The sequence below is a fragment of the Dictyostelium discoideum genome (genome assembly GCF_000004695.1).
Source record: "Dictyostelium discoideum AX4 chromosome 6 chromosome, whole genome shotgun sequence".
Taxonomy (NCBI): domain Eukaryota; phylum Evosea; class Eumycetozoa; order Dictyosteliales; family Dictyosteliaceae; genus Dictyostelium; species Dictyostelium discoideum.
The window spans coordinates 437,242-454,741 of record NC_007092.3 but is presented as its reverse complement, the minus strand read 5'-3'; the positions used below and the strand labels follow the sequence as shown (position 1 = coordinate 454,741).

Sequence of the window (17,500 nt, the reverse complement as noted above, 5' to 3'; positions counted from 1 at the left end):
AATTACTTTCAAAAGATTCAAATAAAACTCAAGTATGTAAAAAAATAATAATAATTAATAATTAATAATTAATGATTAATAATAATACTAATTTTTTTTTTTATTTTTTTTTTTTTAGGTATTTGATACAGAAATTTTATTTTCAAAATCATTAAATGAAAAAATCAATTGTTTAGATGTTGTTGAATCTGATGAAAATAATTCAACATTAATTGTAGCAACAGAGGAGAGTATTTATTTATTGAAATCAAATATGATTACTGGTGAACAATTATTTCAAAAGATTATAGTGATGAAAGATGTCATTAGATTAACATTGGTTAAACCATTGAAAATCTTATTGGTATTAACTGGTAAAGGTTTATGTTTCTTTGAAATGGATACAATTTTTCAACAATTTAATAATCTTTCAACAAATAGTACAATACCATCATCTTATGCAATACCAATTCCTACAACTCCAACCACTTCAAACAATAATGGTGGTAGTGGTTTCTTTAGTTCAAATAATTTAAGTAATGGACATACATCATTAAGATGGTCAAAATCTGGTATTATAGCGGCTGGTTTAATAAATAATAATAATAATAGTAATAGTATTAATAGTATAAATAGTAATAATAATAATAATATAAATAATAGTAGTATAAATAATAATAATGGTGGTAATACTAATATATTAGCACCATCTGTATTTTTAAGTGTAAATAATAATAATAATAATAGCGGTAATAATATTTTTAATAATAATAATAATAATAATAATAATGGCGGATTAAATAATAGTAGTGAAAATATTTTAACAGTAATTGGAGAGGATTCAATTAAAGTTAAAAAGATAGTTGGTACAAAAGGTTGTACGGTTTATGGATATACAAAAGGTGATAATGAAGGTCAAGAAGAGGATATAACATTGTTGTATGTTGGTTTAAAGAAAACTTTGTTACTCTATGAATGGAATAAAGGTGAATTTGTAAAATCTAGAGAACTACCATTGATGGATAATATAAAGACATTGTGTGCCATTGCACCGGGTATGATTTGTGTTGGCATTCAAAAGGAATTTCTATTGATTGATATCTTTACTCAAACCATTAAAGAACTTTACAAGAAATCAGATTCAGAACCTGTCAAAGCTTTATCATTGGATAATGAAATTTTGTTGTGTTTTAATAATATTGGTATCTTTGTAGATGAATCTGGTAATAAAACAAGACAATTCGAATTGAAATGGGGTTCAACTCCATCTTCTTTAGCTTTAGTACCATCTTATGTTTTAGGTATCTCTGGTCCATTAATTGAAGTTAGAACTTTATTAAATGGTAATATCATTCAATCCTTACCAGCAAATATCTCTTTATCAAATGATGATTGCAATTTAGATAATCATTATCATCATCATGAAATTATAAATAATTGTAGTGCTATTAATATTGTAAATAATCAATTATCAGATAATATTGAAAATATTAATAATTTAAATATAAATAATAATAATGGTAATAATAATTATAATAATAATGGTAATAATAGTAATGGTGGCAACAACAATAATAATAATAATAATAATAACGGTTGTAATAATTCATTAATTAATTTAGATCAAGAAACAAATAATTTAATGTCAGAAAATAGTAACAATGGCGCAGAAAATGTTTACTCATTTTCAACATTTAATGATATTGCTCACGTGGATAATGGAAATATTTATGTTGCTTCCTCTTCAAAAGGTTTATCTTGTATTTTACGTATTAAACAAAATATTCAATTGAATGTATTGCCATCACCATCTTCTTCACCTTTAAAACCAAGTTTACTCTTGCCACCTTCTCCTTTATAAAAAAAAAAAAAAAAAATTAAAAATTAAAAATTAAATAAATTTTAAAGGAAATATATATATATACATACATAATTCAAACTCTCTTTCTTTTTTTTTTTTTTTATTCAATTATTAAAAATAAATAAATAATAATAATAATAATAATAATAATAATAATAATAATAAAATAGTTTTGAAATTTTTAAAAAAGGTTATGGTGCAATGTTTATTTTTAATTGTCGATCGAGGTTTTTTATTTTTTTTTTTTTTTTTTGGATTTATTTAGTAAAAAGTACAATTGAAATATTACTTGAAAGTATTTTTTTTATTTTTTATTCCATTCTAGTCAAAGCTAATTTCCTTATTGAATCATAATTTACCACTCTATTTCTATTAAATAAGAATACTTTGTTTAGCATATATACTAATGGAACTAAGAAAATTGATGATAAAACGAATGAAAGGAATAATAAAAAGACCATTTTTTTTTTTTTTTTTTTTTTTTTTAATTTTGGTATAATATATATATTAATTATTTTAATTATTATTAGAGTTTATTTTAAATTGTTGTCAAAATGCAATTTGGAAAAAATGAATAAAAAAAAAAAAAAAAAAAATCTTCTTTTTTAAAAATTGTTTTAAAAAAAAAATAAAGAAAATAATTATAGAAATTTAATGGATAAATGTTGACCTTGATGTTTGATTAATTTTGTGTGTTTTAACTACAAAAAAACAAAAATAATAATAAAAATAAAAATAAATTAATAATGTTGGCCCACAATTTCAAAAATAAAATTAAAATAGAAAAATATTATTTTTTTAAAAAAAAAAAAATTAAAAAAAAAAAAAAGTTATGATGTGTGGTTACCAATTATTTATTCCATAAAATCTCTGCAGTTTAATTTTTTATTTTATTTTTTTATTTTTATTTTTAATTTTAATTTTTTTTATGAGAGAAATAATAACATTGTTAAATTATCTTTGCAGATCATTTATTTTACAAAGGATTTACATATTCAATATTAAAAAAAAAAAAAAAAAAAGCCAATGACAATTTTGTTGTGTTTTTATTAACAATAAATTTAAATATTTAAAATTTTTTTTTTTTTTTTTTTTTTTGGGTTACACTTAAGTAAGTTTTAAATCTATTTTTATTATTAACACTTGTCCATTTAAATAAATAATTGCTATTTTCAAAATTAAATTATTTTTAATTATTGTTTTTGGAAAATGTAAAGGTAAATTTCAAATATTCCATTTTTTTTTTTTTTTGTTCAAAAAATAGAAAATATTGGGTTTTTGTTGTTTAGTTTGATAAAAAAGATTTCCAAAAAAAAAAAACTAAAAATAAATTAATAAATAAAAATAAACCCTTATAGTAAATACTAAATTAAAAAAAAAAAAAAAAAAAAAAAAAAAAACAAACTATTTGGCGCGAATTTTTTTTTTTTTTCAGCCACATAAAAATTTTTTTTTTTTTTTTTTTTTTTTTTCGAAAACATGGGCATTGTGATATAAAAAAAAAAAGAAATGTCTTATTTTGATATAAATGATATATTAGCAGAGGAACAAAAGATTACATGTAATTTCTTTTATGATGCATATAATTTAGGTCAATTAGAAGAAGGTTCAAGAGACCCTGATGTAAGTGTGGAACTTATTTATTAATACCACCAATTAATTAAAAAAAAATAAATTACTAATTTTGTTTTATTTATTTATTTATTTATTTATTTATTTATTAATAATATATAGATGAAAAAAGGTAGTAAAGTAGATTTACCATATTGGATGGCATTAGCATTAGCAAAGAGTAATTTTGTTTCTGTAATTATGCCACCTGAATATCAAGATGAATATAAAAATAAATTAATTGCTGATCCAAATGTAATTTCAATGAGATTATTCCCATATTATGATAAAATTGGTGTACAATTATCTGATTTGTAAGTTATTATTAATTATTATTTTATTTTTTATTATTGTGTGTTTAACTTTTTTTTTTTTTTTTTTTTTTTTTAATAATTTTATTAGTTTTGGTGATAGGAAATTGAAATTACTTTTATTTAGAGTTTTTAGAGAAAGATTTTTAAATATATACAGTCAATCAATTAATTTAAAAGAAACTGATATTTCAAAGATATTAGGTAATTTAACATATCAAGAAAGAGAAGTGTTCTCAAATGGATATAAATCTTCAAATGATTATGATAAATGGATGAGTAGAAAAGGTGAAAAAGTAGAAAAAAATACAAATAATTTATTAATTTCAACATCTTCTAATAATAAAAATAATAGTAGTAATAGTAGTAACAATAATAGTAATAATAATAATAATAATAATAATAATAATAATAATAATAATAATAATAATAATAATAATAATAATAATAATAGTAATAGTAATAGTAATAGTAATAGTAATAGTAGTAATGGTAATAATAATAATAATAGCCAAAATAGTAGTTATAAAAACACTCAATCAACCACAGTAAAGAAAAGAAAAAGAATGTTTGATGATGAATAATAATAATAATAATAATAGTAATAATAGTGACAATAAAAATAGAATACTTCCAAATTTGTAAATAAAATTAAATCCAAAATAAACACACTTAAAAATTTAAGTTTGTTTTTTATTTTTGGTGTTTTATTAATAAAAGTTTTTGCTAAACATTTTTATTTATTTTTTTATTTATTTTTAATTTTTTTTTTTTTTAATTTTTTTTTTTTTTTTTTTTTTTACAAAATTATTTTTTTTTGATCTCCCTATTTTTTTTTTTTCCTTCATTCCATTTTTGTAAATTTTTTATATTATATAGAAAATAAATAAAGATAATAAAAAAAAAATATTTTAATACATAGAAACTTTTTTTCACTATTTTTTTTTTGTTTTTTTTTTTTTTTTTTTTTTTTATTTTATTAAATTTCAAAGGTTACGGAATTTGACACACATCAATGGAGGCCGATTCCAAATCAAAAGAGATTGAACAACATGATCAATGGTTATATTGTTCAAATTGTTTAAATGGAGTGTTGGAATTTAAACATTTGGGTTTTTATATTGATATGGAGGGTGTTTATCTCGAGGTTCTAAGAGATAGTTCAAGTATTTTTAATAATAATCATTTCTATGATCACAACTATAGAGATGGTGCTGATATTATAGATCAATTACCAAATATTGATAGATATCATTTAGTTTCAAAATCATTACAACAACAACAACAATATTCAACAACAGTCAATGATAATAGTTATTATATGTTTGATTCAAGAAAACATGATTTATCAGTCCAAAGACCATATTTAATGTGTAGCTATAAAGAATGTTATAATATAATTGGTTTCTATCATATGAATCCATTTAAAAAGGTATTTTCATTTCGTCTTGATCATGCAAAAACAATTTTAGACTTTAAATATGAAGATAAACCATGGAAATTCTTTTTAAATAATCCTATTTTCGAAAAAATTCAAGTTTATAAAAATCAAGATATTGATTATTATGGTTTTAATTCAATAAATAAAAAATATTATAATAATAATGATAATAATAATAATTTTAATAATAATAATAATAATAATAATAATAATAATAATAATAATAATAATAACAATAATAGTTTAAATAGTTTATTTAAAAATAATGATAATGATAATAGTAATAAATTTCAACCAAGAATGGAAACAAAAGATGTTCATTATAAACCAACAATGTTACCACAAGAAAAACCAATGATACCAAAATTTAAAGAAGGTGTAGAAATTATACCAAGAGATTATCAAATTGAAAGTTATTATCAATCTACTCAAGATAATACATTATTGGTATTACCAACTGGTATGGGTAAGACATTGGTATCAATAATGACATTGTTAGAGATGTTTAGTATAAATGATCAAGATAATTCATGTGGTGATTCAAAGAGGATAGCTTTGTTTTTGGTTGATAGAGTACCATTGGTTACACAACAAGCCGGTGCAATTGAAGCAATTACAAATTTAAAAGTATGTAAATTATATGGTGAAATTAATGATAGTAGAACAAGAGCATTTGTTAGATCAAAAGAATATGATGTATTGGTGTCCACAGTTGGTAGTTTAGTGAATCTTTTAGAGGTACGTCATTTGAATATACTCGATTTCTATTTCATCACTTTTGATGAAGTTCATCATGCAACTGGTGAACATGATTTCAATAAGGTGGTTGATTACATTCGTAAAACCGATTTAAACTTTAGACCAAGAATCTTGGGTTTAACGGCTTCACTTGTAAGTATTGGTAATTCAACGATTGATATAGTTCAAAGATCAATCAAAGATATGGAGGAAAGAATGCTTTCAAGAGTTTTCAAACCAACATCATTACTTACAAATTCCACTCAATCAGAATTACAACCTGAATTGGTTTCGTTCAAAACCTCTGGTCAAGAATCATTAATAGAAACTTCGATTTGTGAATTTTTGGTATCAAATAGTAAAGAATTACAAATCTTTTTAAATTATAGTGATGTTGATTTGGATGGTGTTAGAGGTAATCCATCATTTTTAAAAGCATTGGAAAGATTAGATAAATATTCCAAACAATTAGAATCAATCTATATAGAGTATACAAAGGTATTGATAAAACTATATGAATTGTTATCAGTATTGTCAACAGAAGGACCAAAACAAGTTTTAACTGGATTGGATCTTTTAATGCAATCTACCAATCAAGAGAATGAACTCTACAATAAATTATTGGAATTAAGATATTACATTAGTGGTCAATATGAAGATAGGGAATCAAATTTTGAAAAGGGTTCAACTCGTTATAGAAAGTTAATCAGTTCTTTAGAATATGCAATTAGCGATGCATCCGATGGTGAATTACAAAAGGATTTAAGAATTTTAGTTTTTGTTGAAACTAGATCCGGTGCATCAAATTTAACTTCAATGTTAAAGAAAGAACCATTCCAAGAGTATTTACACACCAAGAGATTGGTTGGTCATAATGGTGACGACGGTATGGATTCAGAGAAACAACAAAGTATAATTAGAAAATTTAGAGATGGTAAATGTAGGTTAATAGTTACAACAAATGTATTGGAAGAGGGTATTGATGTTCAAGATTGTAATATAGTAATTTGTTATGATGGTATATTAAGTTTAAAATCATTAATTCAACGTAGAGGTAGAGCTAGATCAAAAAATGAATCAAAATTCATTATAATTTATAATGATGATAAAGATTTAAAAATATTAAATATATTAGTATGTATATATTAATATATTATATAATATACTTTTAAAAAAAAAAAAAAAAAAAAAAAAAAATTATAATTAATAACTCTTTATTATAATTTTTAGAGTAGTGAAAATTTATTAAATAATTCAATTAATCAAATTTTATCAAATAGAGAGAGACAAGCTATTACAAAAAATCAATTTTTAAATTGGAAGAAATTAAATATTAATAATGAATATTTTATAAATAATCAACTAGATGGTGGTCCATTAGATAAAGATATAAAATGTGTGATTTTATCAATTTATCATATTGAAATTGATATTGAAACTTTTAGAGAGCTTTTATTATTCCAACTTCCAGATATTGTCAATCAAGTTGACCAAGTTTCAATTAGAATGGAAGGTGATGATGAATATTTATCAAGTTCTATAATCGTTATTTTAAATACATGTATAGATAAAGAGCAATCAATTTATAGATTAAAATCTTTATTAAATATAAATGGTCTTAAATATTGGATGATTGATAGATCTTCGTTTCATTTTGAAGATGATAATATTGATAATGATAATAATAATTCATATGATAGAGAAAATGAACAAGATAATTTTAATTACTTTATAAATGAATACACTCATGATTTAAGTCAATTTAAAAATAAAAATTATTCAATTGGAAGTTTTGAATATGGTAATATGTCAAGTCCAACAAAATATCATGGTATTGGTCAATTGGATGATTCATTCGATTTGTTTTATGGCAATAGAGAAATGTTTTTCACAAAAAAAACTAGATTTCAAAGATACAGATTAAATTTAAAATTAACCGATATTGAAAGTACATTTTTACTTGTAAATGATAAATATCAAAATATTGTTCATATCCTATTGATTGTAAAAAGACCATTAATTTTCGAGGAAGAGAAAGAAACAACACATAGAGTTTTTTGGAATAAATCAAAACCAAAGAAAGATGATTTTGGTCAAGCATTTGTATATAGATTAACATTATCAACAATAGATAACGAAATTAAAGAAGTGATTAAACCATTGATAGCCAATGGATTCAGAATGTATGAATCATCTTTAGAGTTAAATTGTTTTATTCAAGGTGGTATTAACAAAAATAACAATTGTATGATTATCGATTTAAATTTACAATATATTAAAAGGAATTTGGAAATTCATTATTTATTACAATGTTTACAAAGTCAAAGTTCATATGGTAGAGTTTTAAATCAAGATTTTATAGTTGAAATCAATAATCTATTGGCATTTGGTAAACAAGAGGAAGCAGAGTTCATTATAACATCATTGATTTCAAAGAGAACTAAATTCATTAATTATAAAGAATTCATAGGTGATTGTTTGAAAAATTTTTTACCCGATCCTTATTATGCAAAGAAAAAGGATCTCTCAACAAAGAGTGGTGAATTTACAATGATTCGTGATGTTTTTATAACACCAAGTAGAACTATTTTCATTCAACCAACACTACAAAGATCATGTAGAGCTGTTCGTAAATTTGGTTCATCCAATTTCATTATGGTTAAAATTGTAAATGAATCATTGGAACCACTTCAAGGTGTAAATAATAAACATCCACTTCATGAGAATAGAATTAAACCAATACTTGAGGGTGGTATATTGGTTGGTGGTAAAATCTATTCGTATGCTGGTAATAGTAATAGTCAGTTAAGAGAATATTCATCTTGGTTCGTTTCTAATCAAATTGGTACACATACGGTTAAAATTTGGAGTGGTATAGAGCATGTTGATAATGTTAGAAAGTTTTTCAGATGTATTGGTTTAATGTTTTCAACAACGATTCCAACGGTTACATTACCACAGAATCGTATCTATAGAATCCAAGATATCACCAGAAATACCCATGTATTCACTGAGGGATGTGGTGAAATTGGTCCAGAACTTGCTAAACATTTAAATGAAAATTATAATTTCAGACCATCAACATGTGCATATCAAGTTAGAATAGGTGGAAATAAAGGTATGTTGGTGGTAAACAATCAAGCACCCGATCCATCTGGTATTTATATTAGACCAAGTATGGTGAAATTCAATCCAATCGTTTGTGGTGATGAACATAGAACATTAGAGATTTGCAGTGTTTCAACAACTTCAAGATGTAAATTAAATAGACAAGTAATTAGTTTACTCTCAACATTGGGTACACAAGATAATGTTTTCTTTGCATTACAAGATCATTATCTAAATCAAGTGGCTCAAATCGTAAATGATACCAATGCTTCCAAACAAGCAATCGTTGAATTCTTTCCAGATATTACAGAGGGTGAACTTTATCAAGATCCTTACATTCGTAGAATTTTAATTAGTCTTTATAAATTAAAAATGGAGAGAATTCAACAAAAATGTCATATAGAGATTAAAGATAGTAGAATGTTGTTGGGTGTTTGTGATCCAACAAATTCATTACCACCAAATACTGTATTTGTTCAATTGGAAGAGGAAGATGAAGATGATGATGATGGTCGTAAATATGAAAAAGTAATTGAAGGATTGGTAATGGTAATTAAAAATCCTTGTACTCATCCTGGTGATGTAAGATATTTAAAGGCTGTTGATAATTTAAGATTAAGACATTTAAGAAATGTATTAGTTTTCTCAACAAAAGGTGACGTACCAAACTTTAAAGAAATTTCAGGTTCAGATTTAGATGGTGATCGTTATTTCTTTTGTTACGATAAATCATTGATTGGTAATCGTTCAAAATCAGAGACAGCCTATTTAGGTGACGAGACCGTTTCAAACAATGATAAAAAGGCCAATGTTTTCAATGATCCATTTGCTTTATCCTCAATGTACTCTACAAATGTTGAACGTCAAGAACTTGGTAAAATGTATAATTCACATTTGGCAATCTCTGATCTTTTCGGTGCAAATCACGAATTTTCAATTCAAATCTCAAAAGAATGTTTTAAAGAAATTGATTATCCAAAAACTGGTATTCATGGCACTATTCCAAAAGAAGCAAATGTTTGGTTAAAAACTAAAGGTTATCCACATTATATGCAAAGAGAGAATTCAACCAGAGTTTATTATCAATCGAAAACCATTATGGGTAAAATGTATGATCAAATTGATCAGTTGGTTTATATTGGTGATTTCTTACCAAATATTAGTCTTGATAAAAGCAATTTGGTTGATGACTATGAAATCTATTTAAATAGTGCTAAAATCTTATATAGTCAGTATAAACTTCAAGTTCATTCATTGTTAAGACATTATTCAGCGGAGTCTGAAGAATCTATAATGATTGGTTTTCTTGATCAAGGTTTTATTAGTGACAAAGTTTCAAAAGATATCAAAGGTGAAATGAAAAATGATTACATTAAAATTCAACAAACTTTTGAAAACGAGTTTTTAAAGGAATTTGGTGAACAACATAAAGAGAATTGTTTATTGATTCATAGAGTAAACATTGAAAAGAAGGTATCAGCATGGTACCATGTTGCATATAGTGATTTGAAAGATGATAGAGCATTAGGTTTCTATTGGATTGCTCGTTCGTTCAAACAGATGACATTGGATCAAGAAAGTCAAAAGAAAAAAAATATTTTGGTTAATAGCATCTTGGATCATATGAACAAAAAAAAAGATACTTTATTCCCATTATACGAAAGTCGTTTAATGATTGTCAAAGAATTAACATTATTTTTAAATATGTTAAATGATACAGTATTTAAAGAATCAACATTGGAAATTATTGGTTCAACCGCTACAATGTTATTTGATGAAAATTCAAATTTAAATTTATACTTAAAACTAGAGAGTCAAAATGATCATATGAATTTAGCTGAAAAGAATGAAATTTTAAATCAATTAAAAGATGAAATTAAAACATCCTCTTTTATATCAGCTGAAGCTTGTTCAATTATCAAGATCCAAGGTGACATTCCATTATTTAAATTCAAAATAGATAAAATTCAATGTTTAATTGGGCTTGAAACTAGTAAATGGCATGAAACATTGGTACAACAACAATACATTACTAAAAATCCTTCAATTTTATCAATATTGTTTTCAATCATTGATTGGAGTATTAATTCATTGTTTGTTGATAGTGAAACTGGTGAAATTATAAATAATTCAAAGGTTTATTCATCTTTAAACCTTCAAAAAGTTATAGTTGAGAATTCAATGATACCAAGTATATTCAATAATAAAAATCATAACAATAACAATAATAATAATAATAATAATAAACATAGTGTAAAGAATCTTACAAAATCAAATTTGTTCTCTTTGTTAATTGATTTTTGTATTATCAACAAGTATATAGATAAATGTAATCCAAATGAACTTACAAATACTACATCCAATTTAACAATTGGAAATTGGGTGAAATTGATAGAAATAGCTTCAAGATACTTTTCAGTGGATAATAATAACAATAATAACAATAAAGGTCATAAAAGAAACAAAAACAAAAATTTGGATGAATATAATACAAATAATTTAGGTGATACAATCTTATCATTTTTTAGATTCTATTCAGATAGTTTTGGACGTTCAATCTATGGAAATGAACCATTCATTATTAAATTGTTTTCTAAAGATGCCAATGATATTGAAAATCAAATACTCAATCCTTCAACTGAATCACATAAAACTGCTTTATTATTTTATCAAGAATCATTTAGACATGCTCTTCATTCTCTTAGTACTTTTGTTAGCGTTGAAGAGTTCTTATCAAATTGTTTAAAAACTACAAAAAAAATAATGCCAATTAAAAAAAATCAAATTAAACTTTTACAACAGAGAAGTGTAAATGAAGAAATAGTTAAAAATGTTCAATTATGTGGTTGTAGTATTAAAATTGATACAAATGTTAAAAATCCTTATATTTTAATCGATGGAAAACCACAACAAATAAGATTGGCTCAAAATGCAATTAGAGATCTCTTGTCTATAAAAACTGAAAACTATAATTTGGCCACAAAAAGAAATAATAAAAGAAAGAATTTTACATTGGGTGATTTTGCTAAAAAATAAAATAAAATAAATAAAATCTTTTTAGAAAGAAAGTTCCTTTTAGTTTCCATCTATATTTTTATTTTAAAAGTAATTTATTTAATTATTTATATTAAAATTAAAAAAAAATTGACCAAATTTAATAATATATAAAAATAAAAAATAATTATAAAAAATAAGTACAAAATTTATTATATTATATTTTAAAAACAAACCCACTCAAAATAATCATTTTAATATATATTCAATAATTGATTTTGGTGGGAAATGTAATTTTTTTTTTTTTTTTTAGATCAAAAATAATAAATTAATCTAAAAAATTAAAATTGTTGAGAATAAAATTATAAATAAAATAAAATTTATATTGGTCTTTATGGATTCATTTTTGATTTCATTGTTGGTTTGTTTATCATCAATTGAGTTTTCATTTGATTTGCCATTTTCATTTTTTTCATTAAAAATACCAGAATAAATAATTAAACTATTACCACCACTTTTACCATTGTTGTTGTTCAGTTTGATTAATATTAAAATTTGAAGGTTCTACAAAACATGAAATCGATGTTGAATTTATAAATGTAGTGTTTAAACATTTACTTTTACCAACTGTAATTAAATCAATTTGATTATAAAATTCATTACCAAAAATTGTAATAATTCCACCAATTGATGAATTTGATATAATTGTTGAATTTAAAACTAATGAAGGATAATATGATATTGAAATGTTATAATTCTCATATTTACCATTAAATTTGATTTTACAAAGTTGATCAAATGGACCTTCTAATTTAATATCACATGAAATAGATGTTTTGTTTAATAATAAACAATTGTAAACTTGTTTATTTGAAAAGCAATATACAGATGTATTGTCAATTGTATTTTCATTAAAATTTTCACCATTAATTAATAATTCACCACCAGTGGAGTTGAAAACAGGGGATTGATATACAAAATTAATCAATGGTCTAATATCAACTTTGAAACTTCGGAGAATTTTCATCACAAACAATAAGATATATATCACTTGAAATATACTCTGGTTTCATTGGGAATGAAAATGAAACACTTTTAAAAATAATTGGATTGTTTGGAATATTATCAATTATTATCATATTTGAAAATTGTATTTTAATTTTACCATTTTTAAATAAATCTAAATAATTTGTAAAATCACCATTACATTTAATCATTTGACTTGAAACAATTAAATGAAAGAGTTGTTTCTTTTTCATTTATATTAATTGTTATATTGGATTGTAACGCATCGTCAATATAAACTTGAGTCAATTGTGAAGAACCAAAACAATCACCAACTAATTTAACTTCACCTTGAGGAAGTATAAAATCTGATATTATTGGTACATCGAATGAGAATGATAAATTATTTTCATTAAAAATACCATTTATTGAGATATTAACTTGTAAATCTACCAATTTAACTTTTTCAACATTTGAAGCCGATCCTAAACTACAGAGAATTTCGTTTTTTGATGAGATTACATTTTTACAATCATATTGACCAATTTTAACAATGATTATTGAATTATTTACTTGTGAAGATAATCTTTCACCAATTATTGTAATTGAACCACCTTTTAATCTTGGGATACCATCTAAAGTATTTAAATTAAGCCAGAAGGAACTATAACAAAAATTAAAACCACTCGATATAAACGATGAGCTTTCAATCATAATATTATAAATTACTGGATTTGAATGATTATACCCGTTTGGCATTGAATTGTCCTTGTACCATATTCAGCTTTACAATTGAGTATTAAATTTTTAGCATCATTGATTCACAATGAAGATCTCCTATTGTATTCAATCTAGTTAGGAATAACAGTATAGTAGTAAAATACACCAATTGGTTAATAATATCCTTCCGAAATAGCTGGACCACCTTTGATAGATGATTTAAAGTCATTTTCAATAATTGGCTTTGGATAATATTCTTCATAAACAGGCATATGGCAATCTGATTCACCAATATTACATTTCCACATATCCTTATTTGACTATGTAAATTTTTAGCAATATCAATTGGCATGCCAGCAGCGCATGTTATTGTTGTTCTATAATTTTTACATTCAAAAACCAATTCATTGTTCAAATCTTAAAAAATCCATTTTGTATAATATGTACTATCAATATCATATGTATATTACAATGATTGTTTTGTTCGTTTAAAATCTGAAATTAAAATAAAATTATTAGAAAAAATTAGTGATGGAAACTATCAATATCTTTTAAAAAATACATAAAAAATATATATGGTATCTACACAATGATAATTTAATTTTAAATTATTTTAATAAAAAATGATCAGCGGCTCTTTTTTTTTTTTTTTTTTTTTTTTTTTTTTTAAAAAAATTGTAAATATCTTAATATCCACTAAAAAAACAATGTATAATAAAAAAAAAAAAAAAAAATTATTTGGAATATCTAAGATTATTAAATAAAAATTGAACAATTTAAATTTTAAATTAAAAATAATAATAAAACAACAGCCAAAACAAAAAAAAAAAAAAAAAGTTTTACATGTTACAGTTAAAACTTTGAAATAAAAAAAATAATAATAATATTCATAAAAAAAAAATTACTAAAATTATTTTTAAAATATTTACCCTTGACAACTGGTTGAATCAAATATCCCAATATATCAGAAACAAAATATAAAATCAAAAATAAAAAAATAAATTTTCATTTTTGAAAACATTATTATTTTAAATGTTTAATTATAATTAGTGTTTAAAAACAAATAATTAAATAAATAAAAATTATATTTATTAATATATATATTAATGGGGAAAGCTTTATAATTAATTAAAAAAAAAAAAAAATTAATATTTTTATCGAATTTAAATTTAATGGGGAAAGCTTTATAATTTATTAAAAAAAAAAAAAAAAAAAAAAAAACCCGGTTCCCTTAGAGATACTCTAATTAGTTGGGTGGGTTGTTTTATTTCTCAAATTTAATTGTTTTTTTTTTTTTTTTTAGTTGCTTCATTTTTACAAATAACACCTTTTTTTTTTTACTTTTTTTTTTTAATTAATTATAAAGCTTTCCCTTTGTTTTTTTTAATTAAATGAAAATTTTTTTTTTTTTTTTTTCACCCACAAACATAAAAAGTAAAATTCTATACTTCTTATCTTTACCATTAAATTTTACATAGTTGATCAAATGGGCCTTCCAATTTAATTTCACATCAGATATATGTATTGTTTATAAATGATCATCAATTATATAAACTTGTATATTACCAATTGATTTATCAATTTGAATTTTAAAATAATTACTTTTTTTTTTTTTTTTTTTTTTTTTTTATTTTTATATTTTTTTTTTTTTTTTTTTTTTTATTTTTTTTTTCAAAAAATTTATAAATGGCTGAAACAATTAGACCAATTTCAAAAATTGAATTAAGATTCAAATTAGCAGATATAAAGAAACCAAGTTCACAAATTATAGTTTATTGTAATAGTGGAGATTCAAAAAGATTTGATTTAATTGGGGCAACTGAAAGAATTGATAATAAATCTGAACCATTTTTTAACACAACTATAAATATTGATTATTATTTTGAAAGTGTTCAAAAATTATATTTATTAGCAATAAACCATAATTTAAAAACACTTGATTTTACAAAAATTGATCAACTTGATGTTGTTGGTGAATTTGTATGTTTTTATTTTTTTATTTTTATTTTTTTTTTAATTTTTTAAAATCTATTTTTAACACACACCCTTTTCTTTGTTTATTAAAAAAAAAAAAAAAAAAAAAAAAAAAAAAAAAAAAAAAGGACACCAACAATTGGTGATTTAATTTCAAGAGATGGTAAAAGATTAATTGGTGATATTAAAGATAAAGATAAAATTACAGGTAAAATTGAAATTACAGCAGAGGAAATTTATGAAACTGGACATAACATAATATTACAACTTAAAGGAACCAAATTAGATAAAAAAGATTTATTTTCAAGTGATCCATATTTTAAAATCTATAAATCATCACCAAGTGGTAATTCAATAGTTTTTGAAAGTAGTGTTATAAAAAACAATATCAATCCAATATTTGATCCAATTGTAATTAGATTACAAGAATTAAATGGTGGTTGTATGTTTAGAGAATTAACATTTGAATTTTGGGATCACAATGATATAGTAGATGATGAATTAATTGGATCATTTAGAACCAATACTGATGAAATTCTAAGTGGCATAATTAAAGAGTTTCCAATAATCAATCAAAAATTGAAGTCAAAAAAATCAAATTATGAACATAGTGGTATAATAAATTTCATTGATTCAAGAATTTTATATAAACCAACAATACAAGATTTCATCAATGGTAATGGTAATGGTAATGGTAATGGTGATGGTAATTGTTTAATTGATTTAATGGTTGCAATTGATTGTACAGAATCAAATGGTGATCAAAAATTAGAGACATCTTTACATTATAATGTAAAGCCACATCAAAATCAGTATATTAGATCATTGTTGGCACTTGAATCACAATTGTTGAATAATTTCGGAGTAAAGTTAGAAAAGAGAGTTGAAGTATTTGGATTCGGTGCTGTTATTAATAAGCATCCAAATCACAATTTCAGATTTCATTATATAATTGATGATAGACCAAATACTCTAAAAGCAGGTATCAGTGGTGTGATTGAGTTATACGATAAAGCAATACCAAAGATTCAATTTACCTCACCAACTAAAATTAGTTCAATAATTGAAGATGCAACTAGATATTCATTACAAGATTTTCATTCAACTCAGTTAAAGTATTCTATACTTTTAATACTTATCGATAGCGATATCACAGATTATGAATCTACTGTAGATGAAATAGTTGAAGCATCAAAAGCACCATTATCAATCATTTTCATTGGTGTTGGTGAATATTCATTCCAAAATATACCACAATTAGATGGTGAAAAAAATGGTAACATTAGATTAATTGGTCGTTTCGATAGAAAACAAATTAGAGATAATGTTCATTTTATATCATTTAAAGAGTTTTCCATCAACCAAATCGATTTTCAAAATGAAATACTTCGAAAATTACCAAATCAATTAACTGAATTTATGGAATTTAAAAATTATTTACCAAATGGTTTATCTTATACACAAACTGAAATAAAAAAAATAAAATAAAATAAAATAAAATAAAATAAAAACACACTAAAAGGGGTAAATTTAATTTAATTGGAATATGTCTTATAACTATATTTTATTTAATTAAAAAAAAAAAAAAAAAAAAAAGTGTTGAATTTAAATTTTTAAAAGAAAAAAAAGAAAAAAAAAAGTAGTAAACCAACAAGTCATTCTAAAATTTATTTAAAAAAAAATTAATATGTTAGTTTATTTTTATTTTTTTATTTTATTTTTTTTTTTTTTTTTTTGGGAGCATAATAATTTAAAAAC

At 22.7% G+C, this 17,500-nt stretch overlaps 5 protein-coding genes and 1 pseudogene across 5 annotated transcripts in view; 4 read left to right on the top strand and 2 right to left on the bottom strand.

The window, feature by feature from the left end:
* DDB_G0291510 (RapGAP/RanGAP domain-containing protein) overlaps window positions 1–1,840 on the top strand; it is a gene marked incomplete at both ends in the record, with an annotated part of 3,858 nt that extends 2,018 nt beyond the window's left edge. Inside the window, 2 exons of the mRNA XM_630175.1 lie at window positions 1–32; window positions 119–1,840. The exon at window positions 1–32 is cut by the window's left edge and continues 219 nt beyond it. Of these exons, the coding sequence (XP_635267.1) occupies window positions 1–32; window positions 119–1,840 (1,754 nt within the window). The remainder of the gene's footprint in view (window positions 33–118) is intronic.
* Window positions 1,841–2,151: 311 nt separating this feature from the next.
* Window positions 2,152–2,301, bottom strand: DDB_G0291508 (hypothetical protein; the record flags this gene model as incomplete). The annotated part of the gene is made up of 1 exon (XM_630174.1): window positions 2,152–2,301. The coding sequence occupies one exon, from the start codon at window positions 2,299–2,301 to the stop codon at window positions 2,152–2,154; it is 150 nt and encodes a 49-aa protein (XP_635266.1).
* A 1,048-nt stretch (window positions 2,302–3,349) lies between these two features.
* On the top strand, window positions 3,350–4,346 carry gins3 (GINS complex subunit 3; the record flags this gene model as incomplete). Its single annotated transcript, XM_630172.1, has 3 exons — window positions 3,350–3,463; window positions 3,575–3,765; window positions 3,854–4,346. 3 exons carry the CDS (start codon window positions 3,350–3,352, stop codon window positions 4,344–4,346), a joined length of 798 nt encoding a protein of 265 aa, XP_635264.1.
* Window positions 4,347–4,777: 431 nt separating this feature from the next.
* On the top strand, window positions 4,778–12,085 carry rrpB (RNA-directed RNA polymerase; the record flags this gene model as incomplete). The annotated part of the gene is made up of 2 exons (XM_630171.1): window positions 4,778–7,075; window positions 7,172–12,085. 2 exons carry the CDS (start codon window positions 4,778–4,780, stop codon window positions 12,083–12,085), a joined length of 7,212 nt encoding a protein of 2,403 aa, XP_635263.1.
* A 297-nt stretch (window positions 12,086–12,382) lies between these two features.
* Window positions 12,383–14,332, bottom strand: DDB_G0291500 (annotated as a pseudogene; the record flags this gene model as incomplete).
* A 1,122-nt stretch (window positions 14,333–15,454) lies between these two features.
* cpnF (phospholipid-binding protein) lies at window positions 15,455–17,230 on the top strand (the record flags this gene model as incomplete). Its single annotated transcript, XM_001134504.1, has 2 exons — window positions 15,455–15,748; window positions 15,872–17,230. The coding sequence occupies 2 exons, from the start codon at window positions 15,455–15,457 to the stop codon at window positions 17,228–17,230; spliced, it is 1,653 nt and encodes a 550-aa protein (XP_001134504.1).
* Window positions 17,231–17,500: the final 270 nt, after the last annotated feature.